The sequence below is a fragment of the Salmo trutta genome, chromosome 2 (genome assembly GCF_901001165.1).
Source record: "Salmo trutta chromosome 2, fSalTru1.1, whole genome shotgun sequence".
Taxonomy (NCBI): domain Eukaryota; kingdom Metazoa; phylum Chordata; class Actinopteri; order Salmoniformes; family Salmonidae; genus Salmo; species Salmo trutta.
This window is the reverse complement of record NC_042958.1, coordinates 23,639,044-23,661,895: the sequence shown is the minus strand read 5'-3', so window position 1 is coordinate 23,661,895 and position 22,852 is coordinate 23,639,044. Positions and strand designations below refer to the sequence as shown.

The 22,852-nt window shown below is 42.9% G+C and overlaps 1 protein-coding gene across 1 annotated transcript in view; it reads left to right on the top strand.

The window, feature by feature from the left end:
• The window catches only part of adarb2 (adenosine deaminase RNA specific B2 (inactive)), a 201,372-nt gene that overhangs the window by 130,690 nt on the left and 47,830 nt on the right, over positions 1–22,852 (top strand). The window contains exons 2-3 of the mRNA XM_029699121.1: positions 5,058–5,144; positions 5,957–6,936. Coding sequence (XP_029554981.1) covers positions 5,058–5,144; positions 5,957–6,936 — 1,067 coding nt within the window. The remainder of the gene's footprint in view (positions 1–5,057; positions 5,145–5,956; positions 6,937–22,852) is intronic.

The window sequence follows — 22,852 nt, the reverse complement described above, 5'->3', positions numbered from 1 at the left end:
TTTCCTCGCTGCATACCAGATGTGTTGGGCGCTGTCGTATGGAACAGGCGATGAAAAAGTGTCCGTGTCCCATCTGTGCTTCCCGGGACCATCGGTGCAGCAATTTCTGCTGAACAAAGTAGTGTAAACACAGAGCCTGATTATAGGTGTCCTAATGGCCGCATAAAGATGGCGTCGCCGTAAATCAGACAGCCAGGTTCATTTTGTTCAAGAGGCTCCCCTAGGCAGAAAGAGAAAGAGATGGACAGGTGGAGGAATAGATGGATAGAGTGGGAGAGAGATGGAGGGATGGAAAAAAGGATGGATATATGTAAAGTATATCCAGACTCGCACATAAGTTATCTGTCATGGAAATGTTGCAGTTTGGTTTTTCACCTTTCACTCCATCTCACTCATCCTCCTTTCGTTAATGAATACTCAGGCTATGGTGTTGCTCTCTCTAGTGTCCCTGCTGGTCTGGATTATGCACGGTGCTCATGGAAGTTTTGCATGCGGAGGCCAATTAATCCCTAACTTTACACCTGCTGAATGGTAGCCCAACACTCTGAGATTGGAAGGCAAACGGATCGTCACGGTGGTCTGTCTGGTCATGCCCTGATGGATAGTTATGGGGTGGAGAGGATAGACGGGTGGATGGACAGGCAGACAGGCAGGCAGACACGCAGACAGATCCTTGCGGAATGGAAACGTAATCACAGACCTGGCTGCATCATTTCATTACACTCCAGACTTATCTGTGTCTCTGTCACTGTACCTTGTAAATACATATGAGAAGTTTGTTATCAGATTATTAAGGCAACACACCCAGAGGGAGGCAGCACATCAAATCTTTGTCTGTCTGTCTGCGTGTCTAGTCTTTATCATGTTTGTTAATTAGTCTCCCTCATGGATGACGGCTCGACTGACATTAATATTCTGTTAAAGAGGAAAAAGACGACTGTGCATTAAATCCCCTGTTTATCAGGTAGTAATCATCATCCGTGAACACTATCAGACATAACGGAGAAGAAAAGAGACGAACAGTTTTAATTGGGTGAGGTTATTTGTGTAAGAATAGGAATTCAAGTGCATTGTGGGTCCACGTTGGGGAATCTCTGTCGGTTTCTCTTTTCCTATCTACCCTGAATTCGTCTTGTAGAAGTCCTATTCCCTTTCCGGTACCATTTCACAAAGTGAGTGTGCAATTTTATCCCTGAAAGCACTGAAGGTTGAAGACAAGGACATCCACCACTATCTACATTAGGTGCAAATGCAGAAATCATGCAATGCCAGGTTTATTTATTGAATGCATTAGGCCCAAAAGCCTTTTGTCCCGTGCAGTATCCAAGCTCTAACATTGAAAAGCTTTTATGATGCAAAGGAAGTCGTATCTCTCGTGTCACAGTGTTTCTGTAAAGAACCAGTAACGCTCTCCGGTGAGGTGAGTGCTTTAAGAAGAGAGGTAGGTGTGTGTTATGTTATGGGGTGTGTTTGACAGGAAACCTGTTCAGTTTAATAGGTCCTGCTACCATAGCATCAGCACAGACACTGGAGCAGCCCTTCAATGATACTCATCCACATCAAGCCCCTTTTTGAGACTGTGTGAGAGTGAGAGGGTGCTATGTATCTCTCTGTCTAAAAGCCATAATGGAAGAAGAAGTGTTATTGAATTTTTCCTCTCCTCACTATCAATGATTCATTGACACTGTTTTTTCTCCTCTGCATTTCCCTGCGTAGTCACAATGGTGTGTAATAACGAGTGCCCACTTCAGTTCAGTTCAAGCACAGCTTTGATATCTTCTCAATGCCCTCGTGGCTTTGCATTGCTATGCTGGCCTCACATTCCTCCTCTATAATAAAAATACTTTGGATTCAAGAGCCTTTCCATCGATGTGCAGTATTGTTTTTGTAAATATGTTTCTTTTTAGAGCCTGACTGTATCAGTTTCAAGATTTGAAGATTATATGGCCTTGCCTTGAGTTTTGCCCAAATGTGAATGAGCATGAAGCTGATATGATTAAACTAATTCAATAAAGCATCCTGCCATACGATTGATTAACTGGATGGTCCAAACACTGGAATGAACTGGGCATGGCTTGGGCATGGCTGGAGCTTGGCTTGGGTTGGCACTCGGGCTGCGGAGTGGGGTGTTGGACTGGGGCAAGACTGGGGCTGGGGCTAGGCAGCTGTCACTGGGGGGGCTGGTGCTAGGGCTGGTGGTGTTGGGGTAGAAAGCTAGGTCTGGCTGTGGGCTGTGTCTTTGGGTTGGGTTGTCTCCTAAAGCCCTGTCCTTGGCATGGTCCAGGAGAACACATGTAAAGCAGATGGCCTGGCTCCTCTGTCTTCTGTGGCACTAATCAGGTGCTAAATATCCATCCGACTGCTACCCAAACCACTGGCACACACACACACACACACACACACACACACACACACACACACACACACACACACACACACACACACACACACACACACAAAGACACACACACACACACAAAGACACACACAAAGACACACACACACACAAAGACACACACACACACACAAAGACACACAGACACATAAACACACACACCCCAATCACTCAGTCCTTGGATGACATACTGCTATTCCCACCTTGCCTGTCAATATGTCTGCATAATCCTTTTATGAATCCTATAATGTTTGGCACAGCCTATCATGACAGTTTATGACAGCACTTGAGATTGTTGGTATGATCTGAAGCACTGTACAAACAAGAGATGATCAAATGTAGAAAGGCATTGGGTGAAGAAGTATAAAGTTAAAGGTAAAATTAACACAAAACAAAAACGATTCAAATAAAGAAATAATGTGTCTCCCAAATGGCACCCTATTCACTTTATAGTGCACTACTTTTGACCATAGCCCTATTGGTCCTGCTCAAATGTAGTGCACTATATAGGGAATAGGGTGCTATTTGGACCAACCTGGGAGCTAGCTCCAATACAGCAGTTAAATGCAGTCATGAATCTTGGCTGTAAAAGAAATGTGTTGGTTTTTATGTAAGCCAGTGGATTTATGTGTGTACACACTGACTGGAGAGTAATTTACTCACATGCACTGGCACACACACACACACACACACACACACACACACACACACACACACACACACACACACACACACACACACACACACACACACACACACACACACACACAAGCTGTTTATTTATGCAGCTAGTGATCAGCTGCTTAGCGATCAGCTGAGCCATCGGACAGAAATCAGATTTTAAGTGTGGCCGGCAGCTCACTGAGACAATGCAGCCTCTCTCATTTACCAGTTCAGAGCTGTTTAATCTGTGGCCCGCGAGACAGACCGAGATGGAGAGAGAGGAGGGGGGAGAAAGCCAGTCAATGATTTCCCTCAGTGCCTATTTCTAATGTCTCCCGTCGCTCATCTGACCCATCCGTTATGTGGAAGGAACCACAGGGAAATGTGATTGGCTCATTACCCTCCCTCTGCACTGAACCAGGAAAAGAAAGGATCAAGTAGACAGGGCCCTTATCATCTGCTCATTGTGAGTTTGCATGCACACATACACATGCATGCATAAACACACACTTCATTTGCCAAACTTGGCAAACCTGGTTTTAATAAGAGCTGTATTATACAACAGGTAAATCCCTATTTTACAAGGTGTAGGTTGTTCTCTTCACAATCCCCAGTGCCAAAATCCATCTCTATCAGAATCTCTGTCCTTACTGTATGTATGATTTACTTAATATCTTATCAGTTTACCTGAGCAATACCTACAGTATGTTAAAACTTGTTTTTCTTTACTACTGTGCCATACCTAACTAGATCTAAGATCTGAGGCCAACATTTACTGTAAACCTGTCCTGAATGAGTTCCACTCTTTGTTAGTCATCAGGCTGATGATGTCATACATATCAGTGGGTTGGCTCTGTCTCTCTCTCTAGCCCCTCACAGCCCAGTGAACGTCAACACTTGGCAGAGGTTGTTGAGTTGAGTGGGTGGTGCAGAACCTAAGGCACGACACGATGATAAAAAATACATTAAAGGCTTCTGAGGCCCACGTGGAAACTTATGCCGGCATGTGGTAATTGCCCTCCTCATATTTTGCGCTGTGTTTTACACTTTGTGTGGACGTTTGTCTTTTAAGGTTCAGGGTCAGAAGACATGTCTTCAGAAACACTTCAACAGCTACAGTGTTAGATGGTGTGTTTGCTATGTCAGGATCTAACGTTTCAGAGAAAACTCTGCAACGACAATAATTACGTAGGTAGAAACAAGTTGCCCTCTAGAGACATAGCTAACAGCATATAGATTGATTTATCTAGAAACTAGTCAGTGTGTGCCGAGACCTTCTGCTGCTGTTTTCTCTAATGGACAGACCGACTAACAGCTGCATTTTGCTGGTGTTAGTTATACCGTAATTAGGTCACAATGCAGAGTGGTATATTGTAATTTCACCCCACTGGGACACGGCTGATCTGTCCACAGCTCTTAGAGAGCAGCCGTGTGTGTCATTGTGAATCATCAAACCCTTCAGTATTGTTCAACGGGGAGGGAGGGAGGGAGGGAGGGAGGGAGGGAAGGAGTTCAAGCAATGGATTGGGAAACAGTGGTCTATTGTAATTAAAGGGGATGGGTACAGTAATATGTGGGCTGCTGTGCCATCCCTTTAAATACAATGGATTCAGGTTGTCTCCCTAGAGGTCCCCGCCTCCAGGTGTGCGTGTTGTTTACAGTGTAACACCCTATTAGAGTCCATCACTGCTGGGTCTGGTGCTTTCAGCCCAGGCTGAGCATACATCGACAGGCCAGTCAAACCCCTTTAATTAGAAACCACTTCCTCACTTCCCCAACACCTAATATCTCTTAATGATCAATAGTATGAGCACTGCTCTCTAAGCAGAAAGAGGAGGAGGAGGAGAAATGGAGTGAGAAAGACAGGATAGACCAGCCGTACTCCATGTGTAGAGTGTGTAGGTAGAGTGTGTTTACATGTTAGTGTATCAGTAACACTGTTTCATTCCACAGTAGCACTCATGGTGTGTTTGTCTGTCTCTTTCCTCTCGGTTCACAGAGAAAGTCAGCATGCTCTCTGCATTGATCGCTCCCTTCAAGTACATGAGCCCTGGGACCACCAGCACAGAGGATGAGGACACTTTAAGTAAGTCACACCACTCAGTATATTCCTCCCAACATACTGGATGCACAGCCACTGATGATATGATAGCCTATGATATACTGTATTCATCCCAAGCAGAAATTTGTCTTGGACAAATTACAGTACTGCTTCCACATACTGTAAATACGCTGTACTGTAGACCAGATATGAAAGTGATCTATGTGTACATGTTCTGGTTTTGAAACAAAAATTTGTGAACATTTTTCAGAAATGCAATATGCTACTTTGTCCCTGTAACTAGGTTTGAAGATCAGAGCATGATAGCACAGCTGATCCAACTTTGTCCTCATAGAGAATAGAAGTCTGAAATAAGGCCGATAGCTTTGCTCTTTCATCCCCCAATGTGTGTAACTTTCAATACAATACAATCCCCCCATTACAAAAGAGATTGCTGCTTTGCATTGGGTACAGTAACAAATACTCTCCCACTTAAACCTCAGAGTCACAGAACCAATTTTGCAGCAGATTACAGAATGATTTGCCAGATAATACCCCATTTGAGGGGATTTGGATTTGAATTTTAGAACACTTAAATAAGATAGCCTCCCTTGCTATGAACTTTGGGGACTGTCGACTGGGGGACGCTGGTAGATCTGTTTATTACCCTTTCATTGTGTATCAAGTGGCTAAATCTGCCCCAAGAGCGTTGCTTTCTGAATCTCATTCTATTGCACACTGAAATATAGTGAATATGGAACGCCACACAGTTATGTCTGCATTTATTACTTACTTTTATTCTGAACAATGGTTTTATTGCTCTAAATTGCTTTGTTTCCTTTTCTTGTCGTTATCAGGCACCAGTAGCACTGAGGTCAAAGAGAACCGAAATATTGGTAACCTGGAGGACTGCTGTTCTATTGTCCCCGGCGACCGTCAATCACTGTTCAGATCGGACACATCTAGAGGTGGGACTTCCGGTCTGAAGAGGAAGCGGCCGTTGGAGGAGGACAATAATGGACACCTGTGCAAACTCCGTCTGATCTACAAGAAACTGTTGTGGTCGGACTCACCAAAGAATGCCCTGGTGCAGCTGAATGAGCTGAGGCCAGGCCTCCAGTACCGCATGGTATCCCAGACCGGCCCGGTCCACGCACCCCTGTTCTCAATCGCCGTAGAGGTGAATGGCCTCACCTTCGAGGGCACGGGCCCCACCAAGAAGAAAGCTAAGATGAGGGCGGCCGAGCTGGCCCTCAAGTCCTTCATTCAGTTCCCCAACGCTCCTCAGGCTCATCTGGCCATGGGTAACCATGGCAACTCCTCTGCAGACTTTACCTCGGACCAGGCGACAGACTTCCCAGACACTCTGTTCAAGGAGTTTGAGCCGTCGTCATGTGGTGGTGTAGTCGGCGACAGCTTCTCCCTCTACCGGTCGGTGTCGGAGAAGAGCGAGCTGCGCCTCTCCAGCGCCCTCCGGCACGGACGATTACTTCGCCACACGTTGGACCTAATGGTACAGGCCAAGCAGCGGCTGGCAGGGGTCCCTGTGACCATCCCCGCCGAGGCCCCCAAGACCCCTGTGGTGCTGCTCAACGAGCTGCGTCCAGGCCTGAGGTACGTGTGCCTGTCCGAGAGGACAGAGGGGCGACGGGCGCGGAGCTTCATCATGGCAGTCCGCGTGGACGGGAGGATATTCGAGGGCTCTGGACGCAGCAAGAAGCTGGCCAAGACCCAGGCGGCCCAGTGCGCTTTGCAGGCCCTCTTCAACATCAGGCTGGCTCCTGAGGGGAGAGGAGGCCTTAAACCCAGCAGGAATAGATGCCCTCATTTGCCCCAGGTGAGTAGCTTGGCTTTTTGTTGGGACATCTGGCAGCTTCTTCTCTCCCATACAGGGTCCTGTAATAACCAAAGCAGCAGGAACACAGCAGAAACACTATCGCCATCCAACAAGTAATTAAGAGGGAGGAGATATGGGTAAGGATGAGCTGACAGGGGGATGAAGGGAGGGAGGAGAGGGAGGAGGGATGATGATAGGGGAGATTTGTAAGCATGCTGACTTATCATTTACTTTGGACGGGAAGTGTGACGACAGTGGCGTATCTAGTGGAAACATGCAAATGGTGTGTGTACGTTGGAAGGCTCAGGCTGCGGGTTAACAAAATCTGCTCAGTGATCTATTCAAACGGAAAGGGATGTAAATGAAGCAAATTATTGGCCTTGTGCCTCTGACACAAGAGAAAACTGAACGGCTCCCAAAATGAGCTTTTCTATTTTGCATGTGTGTGTTTCTAGAGCTATAATTGGTAGAGTATTGTAATTTTGCACAATCTCTTGTTTCCCCAGGTGTAGCATCTACAAACATTAATTCAATCTCTTGCCCAAAGGAGATCGAAAAGCAAAGAGCAAATCGACAAACAAACCACTGACCCAATCCCGTGCTCATTTACTCAAATATGTAAATAGCAATCAGACCAGGCAAACAAGTTTTGAGGAACTTTTCCATTTTAGACCCCAAAGTCATTCAGGGCTGGATTCTGTGGTTGGACATTTTAACCTTCAATTCAGCATTTAAGGTTGTGTGCAAAATGGCACCCTATTCTCTAGATAGTGCACAGGCCCTCAACAGAAGTTGTGCACAATATAGAGAATATGATGCCATTTGCGACATGAACAAAATATATCGAAGGTAACACTACCAGGGAACCATTTTCTAGCTAATTCAATCATCAGCTGTGAATGTTATTTTCACTTTAGACATGTTTATAATCGCACAAATCTAGGTATCTAGGCAACCTAGGCCAACAGTATCATTCATTTTGTTGTAGGCTCTAATAATGAACAATATTTATTCTATACATTTAAGACAAATAGTTGATACATTGTTCATCAATGTCAAAAAATACGCATGCATGTGTCTGTTTATACACGGTATTTGTGTGTATGGTGTATGCAGTGTGTGCGTAGTGTGTACTAGAGGTCTTAATGGGTCCGAAAAGTTTGGTCCCTTCTGAAATGGCTCCGTGGCTTTCCCACCCGACACGATATGCATAAAATCATTTCTGATGTGTGTGTCAGACCCGTTCTGAAAAGGACCGTTGAAAACAGACCCAAACAGACACGTGCTGGTTCGGATCCGAGAGACCCATTCAGATCTGGGAGAAAGAGAGAGAGAAAGAAACTTCCTGCTGGGCGCTGTCAGCACCGTCAATAAACAAGCATATTCGTCAAATGATCCACAGTTACGTGTCCTGACAAACTGCCTATAACAAATTACAAAAAAATGATTTTCTTTGTGTTTCGATGTGAAGCATTAAAAACGTTGTAGTCTATTCTTTTATTGGTTTTTACGTTCCTCAAACACGATTCAGCTGTCGGAGATTTGAGCGATAAATGCATCAGGGCATTGTATGCATATAGGCCTATAGGCTTAGACGTCCATTATATGATATTCATATAAAAATATATATATATTAAAGGAGATTCCTAGCCCTAGAGAGACGGAGAGAAAGATCGAGATATGCCAGCGCCATGTTCGCACCGTTGACATGGATTTCTTTATACTTGTCAGATAGGCTACTACTGCAGATAAAGGCATAAAGAAGGAGGCTAATTCCTTAATTTTTATAAAGATAAGCATTATATTGTTAGATTAAAGGAGTAAGTCTGGTAGGCCTAAAACATTCTTCCTCACCTCAAGTTTAAATGTCGGAGTCAGTTGGAGTGCCGGTGCCCACTGCTTTCATAGGCCTGCTGTAGCTAAGCCTAATAATAACCATACCACACCAAGCCTTCACAAAAGATGCTTAACACTATTAGGGTAATATCAAAAGTAAGTCAAGTCATTGTTTATAGGGAAAATGTGAACAGGTTATTATATTGCGGCGTTAAATGAATTACCAACGAAGGTGATTGCCTACCGTATAGGCCTACTCAACAAATGACAGCAATAGGCTAATGCTAGGCTATTTATTTTACGACAGGCATACTTTTAACTTTAAACTAAATACGGAGCACAAAATGAAAGGCATAACTTAATTTAGTCAACGAAAATGTCTCAACAAAATTAAACAAATCACTTTTTGCATAGGCTATTTAAAGTACTGGTTTAGATTATTCAATAGGCCTACAATAATAATAATGATTTACAATAATAATAGTGACTAAACAATTGATAAATACGAAAATAAGAAAATAAAAAAAGTGCATCGCGCTCTCTCCTCAGCCGGAACCAGTTTCAGATGGGTATAAGCTATATGTTTTTTGGAGTTACAATTGGCTGACATACACTACATGACCAAAAGTAAAGCTATTGTGGACCTTTAAATGGGCTGTGTCCTATTAGCATTCCCTTCCATGCCTTGAAGGAATAGACAAGCAAAGTGTCCTTCCTTTCTCGAACAACATCAGCCAAACAACCTGCTCATGTTAGCCTGGGAGAAAACTTTTATTTTTTACCTCCTGTCATGGTGTTTAAAAGGATTTTAAGAGGATTTGCCTCACCCGTTTAGTTCCAGAAAGCAGTCGCTTGTGGAAATTCTTGAAAGTCAGCCGTGCTGTCTGCTTGCTACTGTCGAATGGGGGAAAGGGGAACAGTCATTTTGAAGTGGTGAAGGACACACACATCAAACACACAATCCTAAGATTTCTCTGCGGATCGTCTAGTAGCTCTTAGTGTCTCTTACAGAAAAAACATATGAATTTCACATGTGATATCTGTTTCACATGTGATTACAATGATCTTAAGTTAATGTAATAACGTGACATCATGTAATAACATAAAACTACTCGTGAAATAAATGTGACAACATGGGGCTCTACATTTCAACAAAGTTCTTTACATGTGAGAGTTAGAATTTGAGGTGAAAGAAACACATCCAAATTTCACGTGTTTTAAGTATAAGTTGAGTACGCTGCTCAGCTAAAATAGTATAAACAATCTTCAATCAATGAAAATCTGATTAAATTTGACATGATTACTTATTACTGTCTTTTCAATTTGGTGTACGCTGATCTTTCTGCTGCGTAGCAGCATTTCTGCTGCGTAGCATTCCTCTACATATTCATTACCAACAAGTACTAAGATAAATAGTGCCATCTGCACTGCTATTTTAGTCATCAGTTGTTCTGAATATTCTCTCGTCATTGATTTAATTTACTATTTCAGCAATTTGAGGGCTTTTCTGTATTGTTGTCTGTTAGTGGGGAATATTATTCTGTTTAAATCGGGTTGGAACCTAAATGATTTTCTTATCATTTCTTTGTGAATAGAACCACATTTGTTTTTGTTCCGTTCTACTGTTCCTACCAGCAAAATAAAGTTCAGTACCGGTTCGAACCAAACATTTTTTTCCTTTACGTTCCTTTATGTTCCTTTTTTTAACCTGTCAAATCAACCGTTTTTTACATTTACCTCATGAAATTATTTCAACAATCAGTGTGGATAGAGCAGGCAAGCTAGTTGTTTAAATGCGTGATGAACAGACAAGTGTAGCCTATGGTGCAAGATGGGACTGACATTTTGCGGGTGGGGAGAGAACAAGAGAAGTTTGAGGAGGCTTGAAGCGCTGGGCATTCTGTTTTGACATGCATTATCTGCTGTGCATTCAGAAAGTATTCAGACCCCTTTACTTTTCCCACATTTTGTTACATTACGAAATGTATGAAAAAAAAAATTTCCCTCATCAATCTACACACAATACCCCATAATGATAAAGCGAAAACAGGTTTGTAGAAATTATTGCAAATGTATTAAAAATAAAAAAACATATCTTATTTACATAAGTATTCAGACCCCTTGTTATGAGACTCAAAATTGAGCTCAGGTGCATCCTGTTTCCATTGATCATCCTTGAGATGTTTCTACAACTTCATTGGAGTCCACCTGTGGTAAATCAATTGATTGGATATGATTTGGAAAGTCACACACCTGCCTATATAAGGTCCCACGGTTGATGTCAGAGCAAAAACCAAGCCATGAAGTCGAAGGAATTGTCTGTAGAGCTCAGAGACAAGATTATGTCGAGGCACAGATCTGGGGAAGGGTACCCAAACATTTCTGCAGCATTGAAGGTCCCGAAGAACACAGTGGCCTCCATCATTCTTAAATGGAAGAAGTTTGGAACCACCAACACTCTTCCTTGAGCTGGCCGCCCTGCCAAACTGAGCAAGCAGGAGAGAAGGGCCTTGGAGGTGACCAAGAACCCGATGGTCACTCTGACAGAGCTCTAGAGTTCCTCTGTGGTGATGGGAGAATCTTCCTGAAGGACAACCATCTCTGCAGCACTCCACCAATCAGGCCTTTATGGTAGAGTGGCCAGACGGAAGCCACTGCTCAGTAAAAGGCACATGACAGCCCGCTTGAAGTTTGCCAAAAGGCACCTAAAGGACTCAGACTATGAGAAACAAGATTCTCTGTTCTGATGAAACCAAGGGAGATTTTTTAGCGGCAGGGACTGGGAGACTAGTCAGGATCGAGGGAAAGATGAACGGAGCAAAGTACAGAGAGATCCTGAATGAACAGGACAACGATCCAACAGGACAAGGACCCTAAGCACACAGCCAAGACAACTTAGGAGTGGCTTCGGGACAAGTCTCTGAATGTCCTTGATTGGCCCAGCCAGAGACCGGACTTGAACCCGATCGAACATCTGTGGAGAGACCTGAAAATAGCTGTGCAGCGACGCTCCCCATCCAACCTGACAGAGCTTGAGAAGATCTGCAGAGAAGAATGGGGGAAACTCCCGAAATACAGGTGTGCCAAGCTTCTAGCGTCATACCCAAGAAGACTCAAGGTTGTAATCGCTGCCAAAGGTGCTTCAACAAAGTACTGAGTAAAGGGTCTGAATACTTTGCTTTGTCATTATGGGGTATTGTGTGTAGATTGATGAGGGAAAAAAACAGCAATTTCATCCATTTTAGAATAAGGCTATAATGTAACAAAATGTGGAAAAAGTCAAGTGGTTTGAATACTTTCCGATTGCACTGTAAATTAGATCCACAGAATTATAACTTGGAGGAGTGGCTTCTATGGCGGAACTTTGAATGTCCTTTGAGCGTGCTAGCTAACAAGCTTGAGGTAGCTAACAAGCTTGTGTGTGCAGAGCAGCACCGTAATTAAAAACCCGTCTTACATATTTGTAGTTAATAAATCCAACGAGAAACAAGATTGATGAAGGAGCTGTTCGTGGACTACAGGAAAAGGAGGGCCGAGCACGCCCCTTTCACATCAACGCCTTTTCCCACTCAGGAGACTGAAAAGATTTGGAATGGGTCCTCATATCCTCAAAAAGTTCTACAGCTGCACCATCGAGAGCATCCTGACTGGTTGCATCACTGCTTGGTATGGCAACTGCTCGACATCTGACCGCAAGGCGCTAAAGAGGGTACATATTACCTCAACTAGTGCTTACAGCCCAGTACATCACTGGGGCCAAGCATCCTGCAATCCAGGACCTCTATACCAGGAGGTGTCAGAGGAAGGCCCTAAAAATTGTCAAAGACTTCAGCCACCCAAGTCATAGACTGTTCTCTCCTTCTACCACACGGCAAGTGGTACCGGAGTGCCAAGTCTAGGTCCAAAAAGCTCCTTAACAGCTTCTACCCCCAAGCCATAAAACTGCTAAACAGTTAACCAAATGGCTACCCGGACTAGTTGCATCGACCCCCTTTTTTACGCTTCTGATTTTCAGCTTGCAGGCAGACACTGGAATAAGTTTGCATAGGCGCTTTGCTGTGTTTTTTGTTGTTGTGGGAGTCAAACAATTTTTGAATGTAAAAGAACGTTCTTAACTGGTTCCCATGCTTTTAAAATAACGGCTCTGTTCCAGAACAGTATGGATCACTTTCATTCCAGGTTCTGTTTATGTTCCTTGATAAATGTTATTTTCCGGTTTTCGGTTCTGTTCCCTAAACCAGTTCCAACCCCTTTTTAATGGTACTCCTGAATCAATCACTATGATGAATATAATAGTTTTTCTTGAGTGTATTTTTAACAAAGCTGAGATTTACTTTCCTTACAGTACCAGTCAAAAATTTGGACACGCCTACTCATTCAAGCGTTTTTCTTTAGTTGAACTATTTTCTACATTGTATAATAATAGTGAAGACATCAAAACTGTGAAAGAACAAATATGGAATCATGGAGTAACCAAAAAAGTGTTAAATAAATCAAAATATATTGTATATTTTAGATTCCACAAAGTAGCCCCCCTTTTCCTTGATGCTTTGCACAGTCTTGGCATTCTCTCAACCAGCTTCATGAGGAATGCTTTTCCAACAGTCTTGAAGGAGTTCCCACATATGCTGAGTCCAACTCATTCCAATCCATCTCAATTGGGCTGAGGTCGGGTGATTGTGGAGGCCATGTCATCTGATGCAGCACTCCATCCCTCTCCTTCTTGGTCAAATAGCCCTTACACAGCCTGGATGTGTGTTTTGGGTCATTGTCCGGTTGAAAAACAAATGATAGTCACTCTAAGTGCAAACCATTAAAGTCACTACCGGTCAAAAGTTTTAGAACAGCTACTTATTCAAGGGTTTTTCTTTATTTTTAATGTTTACTACATTGTAGAATAATAGTGAAGACATCGAAACTATTAAATAACACATATGGAATGATGTAGTAACCAAAAAAGTGTTATTTCTACAATGTAGAAAATAGTAAAAAAAATAAGAAAAACTTGAATGAGTAGGTGTTCTAAAACTTTTTACCGGTAGTGTATTTTGATTTGTTTAACACTTTTTTGGTTATTACATGATTACATATGTGTTATTTCATAATTTTGATGTCTTTTGACTGGTACTGTAAGTCCAAAGTGTAGGAATACATGTGAAATCAGTGATTGACACAGACGTGGTGGTGTAGCAGGAATGCTGTGAACCAAGCGGTTGTGAGTTCAATCCCATGTGAGGACATGAATAATAATTACTTTATAAATAAACATACACAATGTAATCATATAAATTTGTCAAATATATACGTAGAAAACATTGTCAAAAGCCCTGTTTGTGTGTGTTTGAATCCACATGTGAAACTTCATGTGAAATATCATCACGTGAAGTGTCCCAAAAACACATGATTTCATATGTGACATAAAATGTCACTTGCAAAACTTGGAAATTTCACATGTGAAATCATGTGGTTTTTCCTTATTGGGTATGCTTGCGCGTGCTTATGTGCATGTGAGAGGTTAGGAGTTCAATAGCCACCAGATGTAAGGCCTGGTATTGGGAGAGTGCCAGTCTTAGTCCCTAGGCCAGCTCTGTAAAGGCCGCTTTCCTTTTACAGAGACTGACTCAGGCTTTACCTTAAGGCACCCACTTTTACTGGAACTCCATCCTAGTCGAGGAACGCCATCCTAGTCAAGGAATGCCATCCTAGGCAAGGAACGCCATCCTAGGCAAGGAACGCCATCCTAGGCAAGAAATGCAGTCCTAGACAAGGAACGCCATCCTAGGAAAGGAACGTCATCCTAGGCAAGGAATGCAGTCCTAGGCAAGGAACGCCATCCTAGGTAAGGAATGCAGTCCTAGGTAAGGCGGAAAGGCATGGGTTATTATAAAGACCTTCCTTCCTTTGAGTTTTTCCATAGATGGAGAGAGACAGAGAGAGAGTGAGAGAGAGAATGGTAGAAACCTACAGTAGGTCACCTTTGCAGGATGAAAGAGGGAGAGTAGAGCCAATAGAAAGCGAGAAAGAAGGGGATGTTTGTCAAGGACATGATATTGTCTTGGAGGAGAGGAATCCAGAACCACGCCAGGATGATAGCCTCAGGCTAACCTGAACAATAACTTGAAGACTAGCTCCAATGTCCAGCTCCTAAATGAAATATTGAAACTCATCCAATGTCTAGTATTGTGGTATGCTGCTCACACTCCGGTATAGCTCCACACATCTCTAAATAATGACGCAGGCGCACACACAAACACGCACACCCCTTATGGCACCGAACATCCGACCATGCAGGTTTTTGTTCTCCATCATCAGAAATAAGACAGTGTTAGGGTCAGTTACAAAGTTATTGCTACTTTGTGATATAAACAAAATGCAGCCCTATTTTAAGAGTTTTGAAAATACTCTGTATTCTGCTGTAGTTTTTATTAAAACTATGTCCTAATTTGACAGAATCAGCATCGGATACTCAAACTGTATTTCTTTAACAGGTTACTTAAAGACTATTATCCTTCAATGTTGTTCTCTCACTTTGTACAGTGAGAGAACAGGCAGGTCTGGGTGGGTGTAATTTATCCACTGCAGTGTGACTGTGAGGAGAGAGAGGAGAAGAGAAGTGAATGTAATTTGGCATCAGGATTCCGGTCACATGACTAAGTGGAATGATTACCCCTTGTTCCCAGGTTGATTGGCCACTTAATCTCTCCCGCTCTATCTTCTCGCCTCACGGTGCAGTTGCCGCTCTGACCGCCGTGACAAAGATCTGCCGCGTTGCCAAGTCAACATAAGAGTTCCGATCTTCAAGACGGCGACGGGCAGGGTGGCGGGCAGGGGGATAGCGGGTGAGTCTGGGCCAGTCTCGGCTGACTGAAGGACAACTCCAGGTCATTGGTCGGGCCATTGTCGGCCACCCCGGCTCTTTAACCTTGGATTAGAGACATAAGGAAATGCACCGGCAAGACAGAATAACAATGGTGGGGAAAAGGCGAGGAGGAGGGGGAAGTACAGAGATGCATAAGAATCAAATGTGATTTTTAAACCTGGTAGAAGGTTGGTTAAAAGTACACTCCGTGATTCAGAAAATCTTTATTATATAAACACACCAAATATGATGCCATGATGACGGCAACTTCCTGCTTACAAAAACATCAACAACAACAACATTGCCACTATTGACTGTTCTGTAAGCAGGATGTCACCCCACTTTGCATGATGAATATGTTTAGGTTTAATCCTTCATCTCAGTAGCAGACTGTACTCAGTCATTACACACTTTCAACACACAACAATAGATATTCCAGATACAGTCAGATCCAAAATGATTGATAAAGATGAGCAAAAAAGACTGTATAAAATAAATAATTTAAATACTGAGCTACATTCTACTGCACAGTAAAATAAGCATGTCCCTGCATCTGCTAAAACACCTGCAAATCTGTGTACGCAACCGATACGCTTTGATTGGATTAATATTGTATGTTCAAGAAATTATATTATTTTATATTAATGCAATTGCTCAGAGAAATATATTTTGTTTAACAAGTAATATTTTGGGGAGAGAAAATGTATTGTGGCCTTTCACGGCTTCCTGTTTCACTGGGGTATGAAAATGAGGTAACATGCATCTCTTTGTCATCCATCACCATAGGGAAATGCAAAGAGCTCAAAAACAAAAAGAGACAAATGGTTGTTGACCTTCATTAATCATACCACTATTAAGGCAAAAATGAAGAAGTTTAAAACCACTGGAACAGTGGTAAACTTGCCTGGTATTGGACGCAAGTGTATCTTGTTACCACGCACAGTGAAGAAGATGGTTCGGGAGGCGAAGGAATATCCAAGGGACAAAGTTGGAGAATTCTCCAAATCTACAATTAGACGTCACCTCCATGCCAATAGGCATATGCTCTTTGGAAGGGTTGCCAGCATTTTTTAAATGATTATTGAGAGCAACTAACAACTGTAATTGCATGGAGTTTGCTATGGTCAGATGACACGAAAATAGATCTCCTTGGCCGCGGACGCCAGTGGTGGGTTTGGTGTCGAAAGAAGAACCCCATTGAAAACCTGTTGTTTGTATTGAAGAGGGCTTTGCATGATGAATATGTATTAAGTACAGATGAAGGATATCAAGGATCTAGAAAGATTCTAAGATGGAGGAATGGTCTAAGATCCCTCCCAATGTGTTGTTCAGTCGCATAAAACATTTTAGGAAAAGGCTTAGTGCCATAATCCTCTCAAGGGGATGGTGCACAAAGCATTGAAAACAGGGTTGCCAATAATTTTGACATCTATCTTTTTGAGACAGAAAAAGGCTCAGTGCTGTAATCATCGCAAGGGGAGTGCTGGAGTAATGAAAATATGGGTGCCAATAATTTTGACACCTATCTTTTTGATATTTTTTTGTATTACTTGTTAAATAAAGTGTCTTTCTCTGAGCAATTGTATTAGTATATCAGAATAAAATTGGAGCAATATTTTTTTGGCATACATTATAGCTCAGTATTTATACTATTTATTTTATACATGTTTGTTTGCTCATCTTTATCAACGGTGCCAATAATTTTGGACCTGACTGTACATGTTCTTGATTAAAGAAACAATTGAAATCCAAATACCAATTATCTAATAATATTTCACAGATGCATTTCATAACATTTCTTTACAGTATGCAACTGTTTGGTATGTTTTCCCCTCTGCTGAATGGGGTCTCATTGAGCTCTTCTGAATGCAGGCCGTTACTAGACAGTAGATACGCCTAGCTATGGAATCATTTAGCCTGGTAATTTCCCCACGCCGGCAAATTGAATATGATTTGAGACACCAAGGTGACCCCTGTCAGCCACCGAGCGTTTTACAGATTGTTTTCTTTTTCTAATCTCTTGACTTCTAATCTGTCTGAATATAAACAGCCATGAAGCAAAAATCATTAATTAATATTGCCACAACAAATTAACGGCAGCGGCCAAGCTAGGCCAGGCAAGCAGCGATTTCAAGAAATAGAACAATTATCCAACAGAGGAGAGGAAAGGAACGTGTGAAAAACGAATGAATTATTACAGAAATTGATTTACACCCTGAGGCCACCTGCAGCAGAGTGTTTGTGTTCCAAATGGACCCTATTCCCTATATGGTGCTCTCTTTTAATCCAGGGTCTACAGGGCTCTGGTCAAAAGTTGTGCACTATATAGGAAATAGGGTGCAATTTGGGACGCATTAGACAGTGTTACAGACTTATAGAGTGGATGAGCTGCCTGTCTGCCTCACATGCTTATACACTCTTAGAAAAAAAGGTGCTATCTAGAACCTAAAAGGGTTCTTAAGCTGTCCCCATAGGAGAACCCTTTGAAGAACCCTTTTGGTTCCAGGTAGAACCCTTTTAGATTCCATATCCCTTTCCACTGAGGGATCTCAGCGGGTTATTCCTGGAACCAAAACGGGTTATTTTATGGACACAGCCAAAGAACCCTTTTGCAGCCTTTTTTTCTAGGAGTGTAGAGACCTGTCGAAGCCTGTTTTATTCACAGATAACTTCAATGACTTCTAATACCTGATAAGTACCTTTGGATCAAAGGGTTAGAGAGTCAGTAACAGTAAACTAATGGCATGCATTTTCACATCTGATAGCTATTTTAAAAGTCTCCTAATTGGATATAACAAGGATATCTAGCTGTTTTCAGTGGATTTTCTAGTTGCTGTAATAGCCTGATACGGTATCCTGTCCCCATTGGTGTTATTACTCCTGGGGAGTTGAAAGAAAAAAACGGGAGAGCTTGGTGCCTGAAATTATGGAACAATAATGTTTTTACATTTAATGGAAGCACTTTGTACACGGAAAGGTTAGAACCGTCATGAACTGTCTAATACTTATGCAAAATATGACCTATAAGACTGTTAAATCTCTTCCTCCGCCACGTCAGCATGCCGTTTGTACCAGGGCAGGAAAAAATCCCTACACAGGTTGAAATGAAATTAGCAGCGTTCCTCCTGTAAGGTTGACTCCAGTCACCTTTTCTAACTCGTAACGCCCCTAACTAACCTCTCTTAGCCTCGACTGTGATGCTCCCGCCAGCACCTAGTTGTTATTCCCACCGCCATCACTGTCGCTCTCTCTCTTCCCCCCCCTCTCTCTCTTTCTCTCTCGTCCTCCCTCCCTCCTTTTCTCTCTCTCTCCTGGCCCCTGCTATGCCATGCATGGTGGCTGTACTGTAATCAGTCCTGAGGAACCCTCACACTTCATTAAAGCATAATCAAGTTCATTACAATTTCATAGATGCTCAGGTACCAAATGGTTTCCGATAAATCACGGCTATTGGTCTTGTGTGCCTGGGCGTACCCGTTTATCTCCCCCACTCAGGCACGAGAGAGGGAAGAGAGGAGAGGAACGACAGAGAGAAAATATGAGGGTCTGTTGTGCCCTTTGAATGACCTTAGTGCCAGGAGGCAGGGCACTCCCTCTGGGCTACACCATTACCACGGTGTCCTTGGATAACCTGGGGACCGGGTAACTATTTACAGATGGGGGTCTGTTTGTATGGCAGTGCACCATTTGGTGTTAAGATGAATGTAGAGATCCATGGGTAGCAGTGTTGTGGAAATGTTCATCTTCACATTCTGTTCATTATCATTCTCAGATACAACTAATGTAAATATGTGTGGATACACAAATATACAGAAATACAGTGAAAAACAAGCCTGAAAACATGTGTTCACAGTTCACTTTATTCCACTGGCAAGCCCAAAGTCCAAACCAACAGACACTTACGTTTATATCCTGGGACGTTTATCCTGAAGGTGGTGGGGGAGGAGAGGCGGGATGAGGGGGTGAGGAGGAGGGGGAGGCATTGAGAGGTGGCAGGGAAAGATGAGGGGCTGACTGAGCCGGGCAAGAGAGGACATACCAGGAGAAGAGGATGGATGGAGTGTTGCAGTGGGGGAAAAAAGAGAGAAACCTCAGCGGAACAAAAGACCTTCAGGATTAATTAGGCGTCAGATTGGTTGCAGGGCACACTGGCTCTGTTCTGATTGGTTGCAGGGCACACTTTTTCTCTGTTCTGATTGGTTGCAGGTCACAGTGGTGCTCTGCCCTGATTGGTTGTAGGTCATAGTGGCTCTCTCAGAGTTTAGCATTCAGGAAGACCTGCCTGCCTGGACACAGTCCTCATATTTCAGCCAGACAGACCCTGTGTATACCTAATAGTTGCAGTCGCACTGCACTGCTTGGGCTGTCCTGTTCATTATGGATGTACTGCCCTGTTCATGATATTCCACAGGGCAATAAGGTCCATGACAGGGTCATGTATGTAATGCATATTTTTACATGATATTTACACTCTTTTTCCATTTACGACATAGGCATGTTTTGGCTCATATCCACACTGAATGTTTTATGTATGTGTGTTTGGCATGAGGGGAAAAAACAACTTGTATGGTGCTTAAGTCATATTTACATTCTCAAATACTGGATTAGCTTTTTTGGTCTTTGCCAAAATAGAGGAATACAGCACATGTTCTTAGCAAAGATTCACTCACATACAATTTAGCACAAATGTAGTGCCATTATCACCTTCCTGTGCATGGAATCGCATGCATTACTGTTCAATTTCCTAGTCCAGTCAATCACGTCAAGCTTTCTGAAACAGACCCGAGCTAGCTACCAGTTAATAGGAATTGCACTGTCACTGTCATTGAGGCTTGTCTCCTCCTGTGACCTTTTGATTTCACCTGTTTCTGAGGCACAGGAAGTGTTGAACTGTGCATACGGATGACATCGTCAGGACACTTGGCTAACCATGATTCATAGCCTAATGTCTGATTCTGATTCTGACAATGACTACTGGTGTACCGGTTAAAAGATGAATTAAGTCCTTTGCTTGCAGTGAGGTTTCAGTTGATGATGGATGTGCGTCCCAAATGGCACCCTATTCCCTAAATGTGCTCTGGTCAAAAGTAGTGCAATATATAGGGGACAGGGTGATATTTGGAACTCAACCTATGTCTTGGGACATTCTGTGCTTCATCATATCAACTCAGAAGCAGTTGGTCGTAACTTCAGCAACTGTCCTCTGTCTGAGCTTTGGCACGTAGATATTTGGGCAGACTAGTCAGTGATGTGATTTGATCTCATCTCTGAGCATTTTCATTTGCTTCAGATCTTCAATAATTATTGTCTGCTTTAGTCGATGACATATCAATAGTTTATTTTCTCTCTCGGCTCTTTCTGTCTGTGAAAATAAAGCTTTTCTACTCTTACATCTGTAAAAAAAACAGAGTTTTAACCAAAGTAGATACATTAAAGGAACTGGTTCCGAGGTATTCTCCTCACAAGAAACTCCTGAAGTTATCCCCAAGTCAGCCATAGCTCTTAGGAAGGAGTACCTTACTGCCTTGACACCTAGTTCATTTCAGCGGACATACACAGAAAATCCATTTCTACCTCCCTGTTCTGTTCTAACCCAGGTGATTCTTATAGCCGCTCCTGTGTTCACTTCTGTGCAGTGCCAGCATCTACGATGAACTACCTAAAGGTAGTCTCCTTTAGCTGCCCTAAAGGAGAAACCCAGTAGTGTATGTAAGCACCGCCACATTAGAATGAATGAGTAATGATGATGTGGTTCTGTATGTCGTCAAGGGAAGGGAGAGACTGTTGAGACTCCATCAACAGTTTAGCCCCCTCTTGTGGAATCACGTGAACTTTCCTAATCGGTTAACTTACAACTATCAGGATTACAGCTAAATGGAGTTTTAGAGAGTGAAATGAAATAGTGATTTTAGTTCTGTGATTGTTTGTGCGTCATCAACTGAAGTGTTCATTTGCAACAGAAGCAGCCATTTTTATCCACTTGTTTTAATTTCTGTGAAGGAGAATGGTAGAGTGAAGATTGACACTATGTGCGTGAGTCTCCTCTCCTCCTAAACTTTCCCACGCGTTCCCACCACACACACACACACACACACACATACACACACACTGCTCTCCCAACCACGCACAACCCCTTACCTGCATGTTAAAAGTCTCACACACTTAGGTGCTTTGAAAAGAGAGAAATATAGCTTTTATAAGAAGAGGTTTGAAAACGAACGGCAGTTGTTGCCACTCTCGGTTGTCTTGTTAAGATGTGAAACGAACCGATTAGGAAGTAGAGGCACACACACACACACACACACAGATGAGGAAAGAGGGATGGTTCTCCTTCTCTCACCTCTTTCTGCTATCCATCCTGTGACTCACCACAACAACAAAAAGGGGACAAATATCAGCCTCAAATGAGCAGCTAATGAAGAAACGATGCTGTTGTTGCTGTTTATAATAACGTCCACCACGTGTTTTGGATAGAATGGGGCCATGGATTGATACAGTACTGCAGTCTGGTAGTAGCTGTCTGACATGTATCAACAGGGGAGAAGGGAGAGGATGATTCTATATAGTCTGACGGATCCCTTGGTAATTAGACAGTTCTTCTGCCAGATTGGAAACACTCATCTCCTGGTGTTGTTTATCTCCGTCTCTGTCTCTCTACACACAGGCTCTCTGTCTCTACACACAGGCTTTCTGTCTCTCTACACACAGGCTCTCTGTCTCTCTACACACAGGCTCTCTGTCTCTCTACACACAGGCTCTCTGTCTCTCTACACACAGGCTCTCTGTCTCTCTACACACAGGCTCTCTGTCTCTCTACACAAAGGCTCTCTGTCTCTCTACACACAGGCTCTCTGTCTCTCTACACACAGGCTCTCTGTCTCTCTACACACAGGATCTCTGCCTCTCTACACACAGGCTCTCTGTCTCTCTACACACAGTCTCTGTCTCTCTACACACAGTCTCTCTGTCTCTCTACACACAGGCTCTCTGTCTCTCTACACACAGTCTCTCTGTCTCTCTACACACAATCTCTCTGTCTCTCTACACACAATCTCTCTGTCTCTACACACAATCTCTCGGTTGGAAAAAATAAAGAAAGAGAGAGAGAGAGAGAGAGAGAGAGAGAGAGAGAGAGAGAGAGAGATATATAGAGAGAACACTATTAGCAGTGTGTTGGGTTCATAATATCCAGCATAATGCTTACTCTGCACACTGCATGTG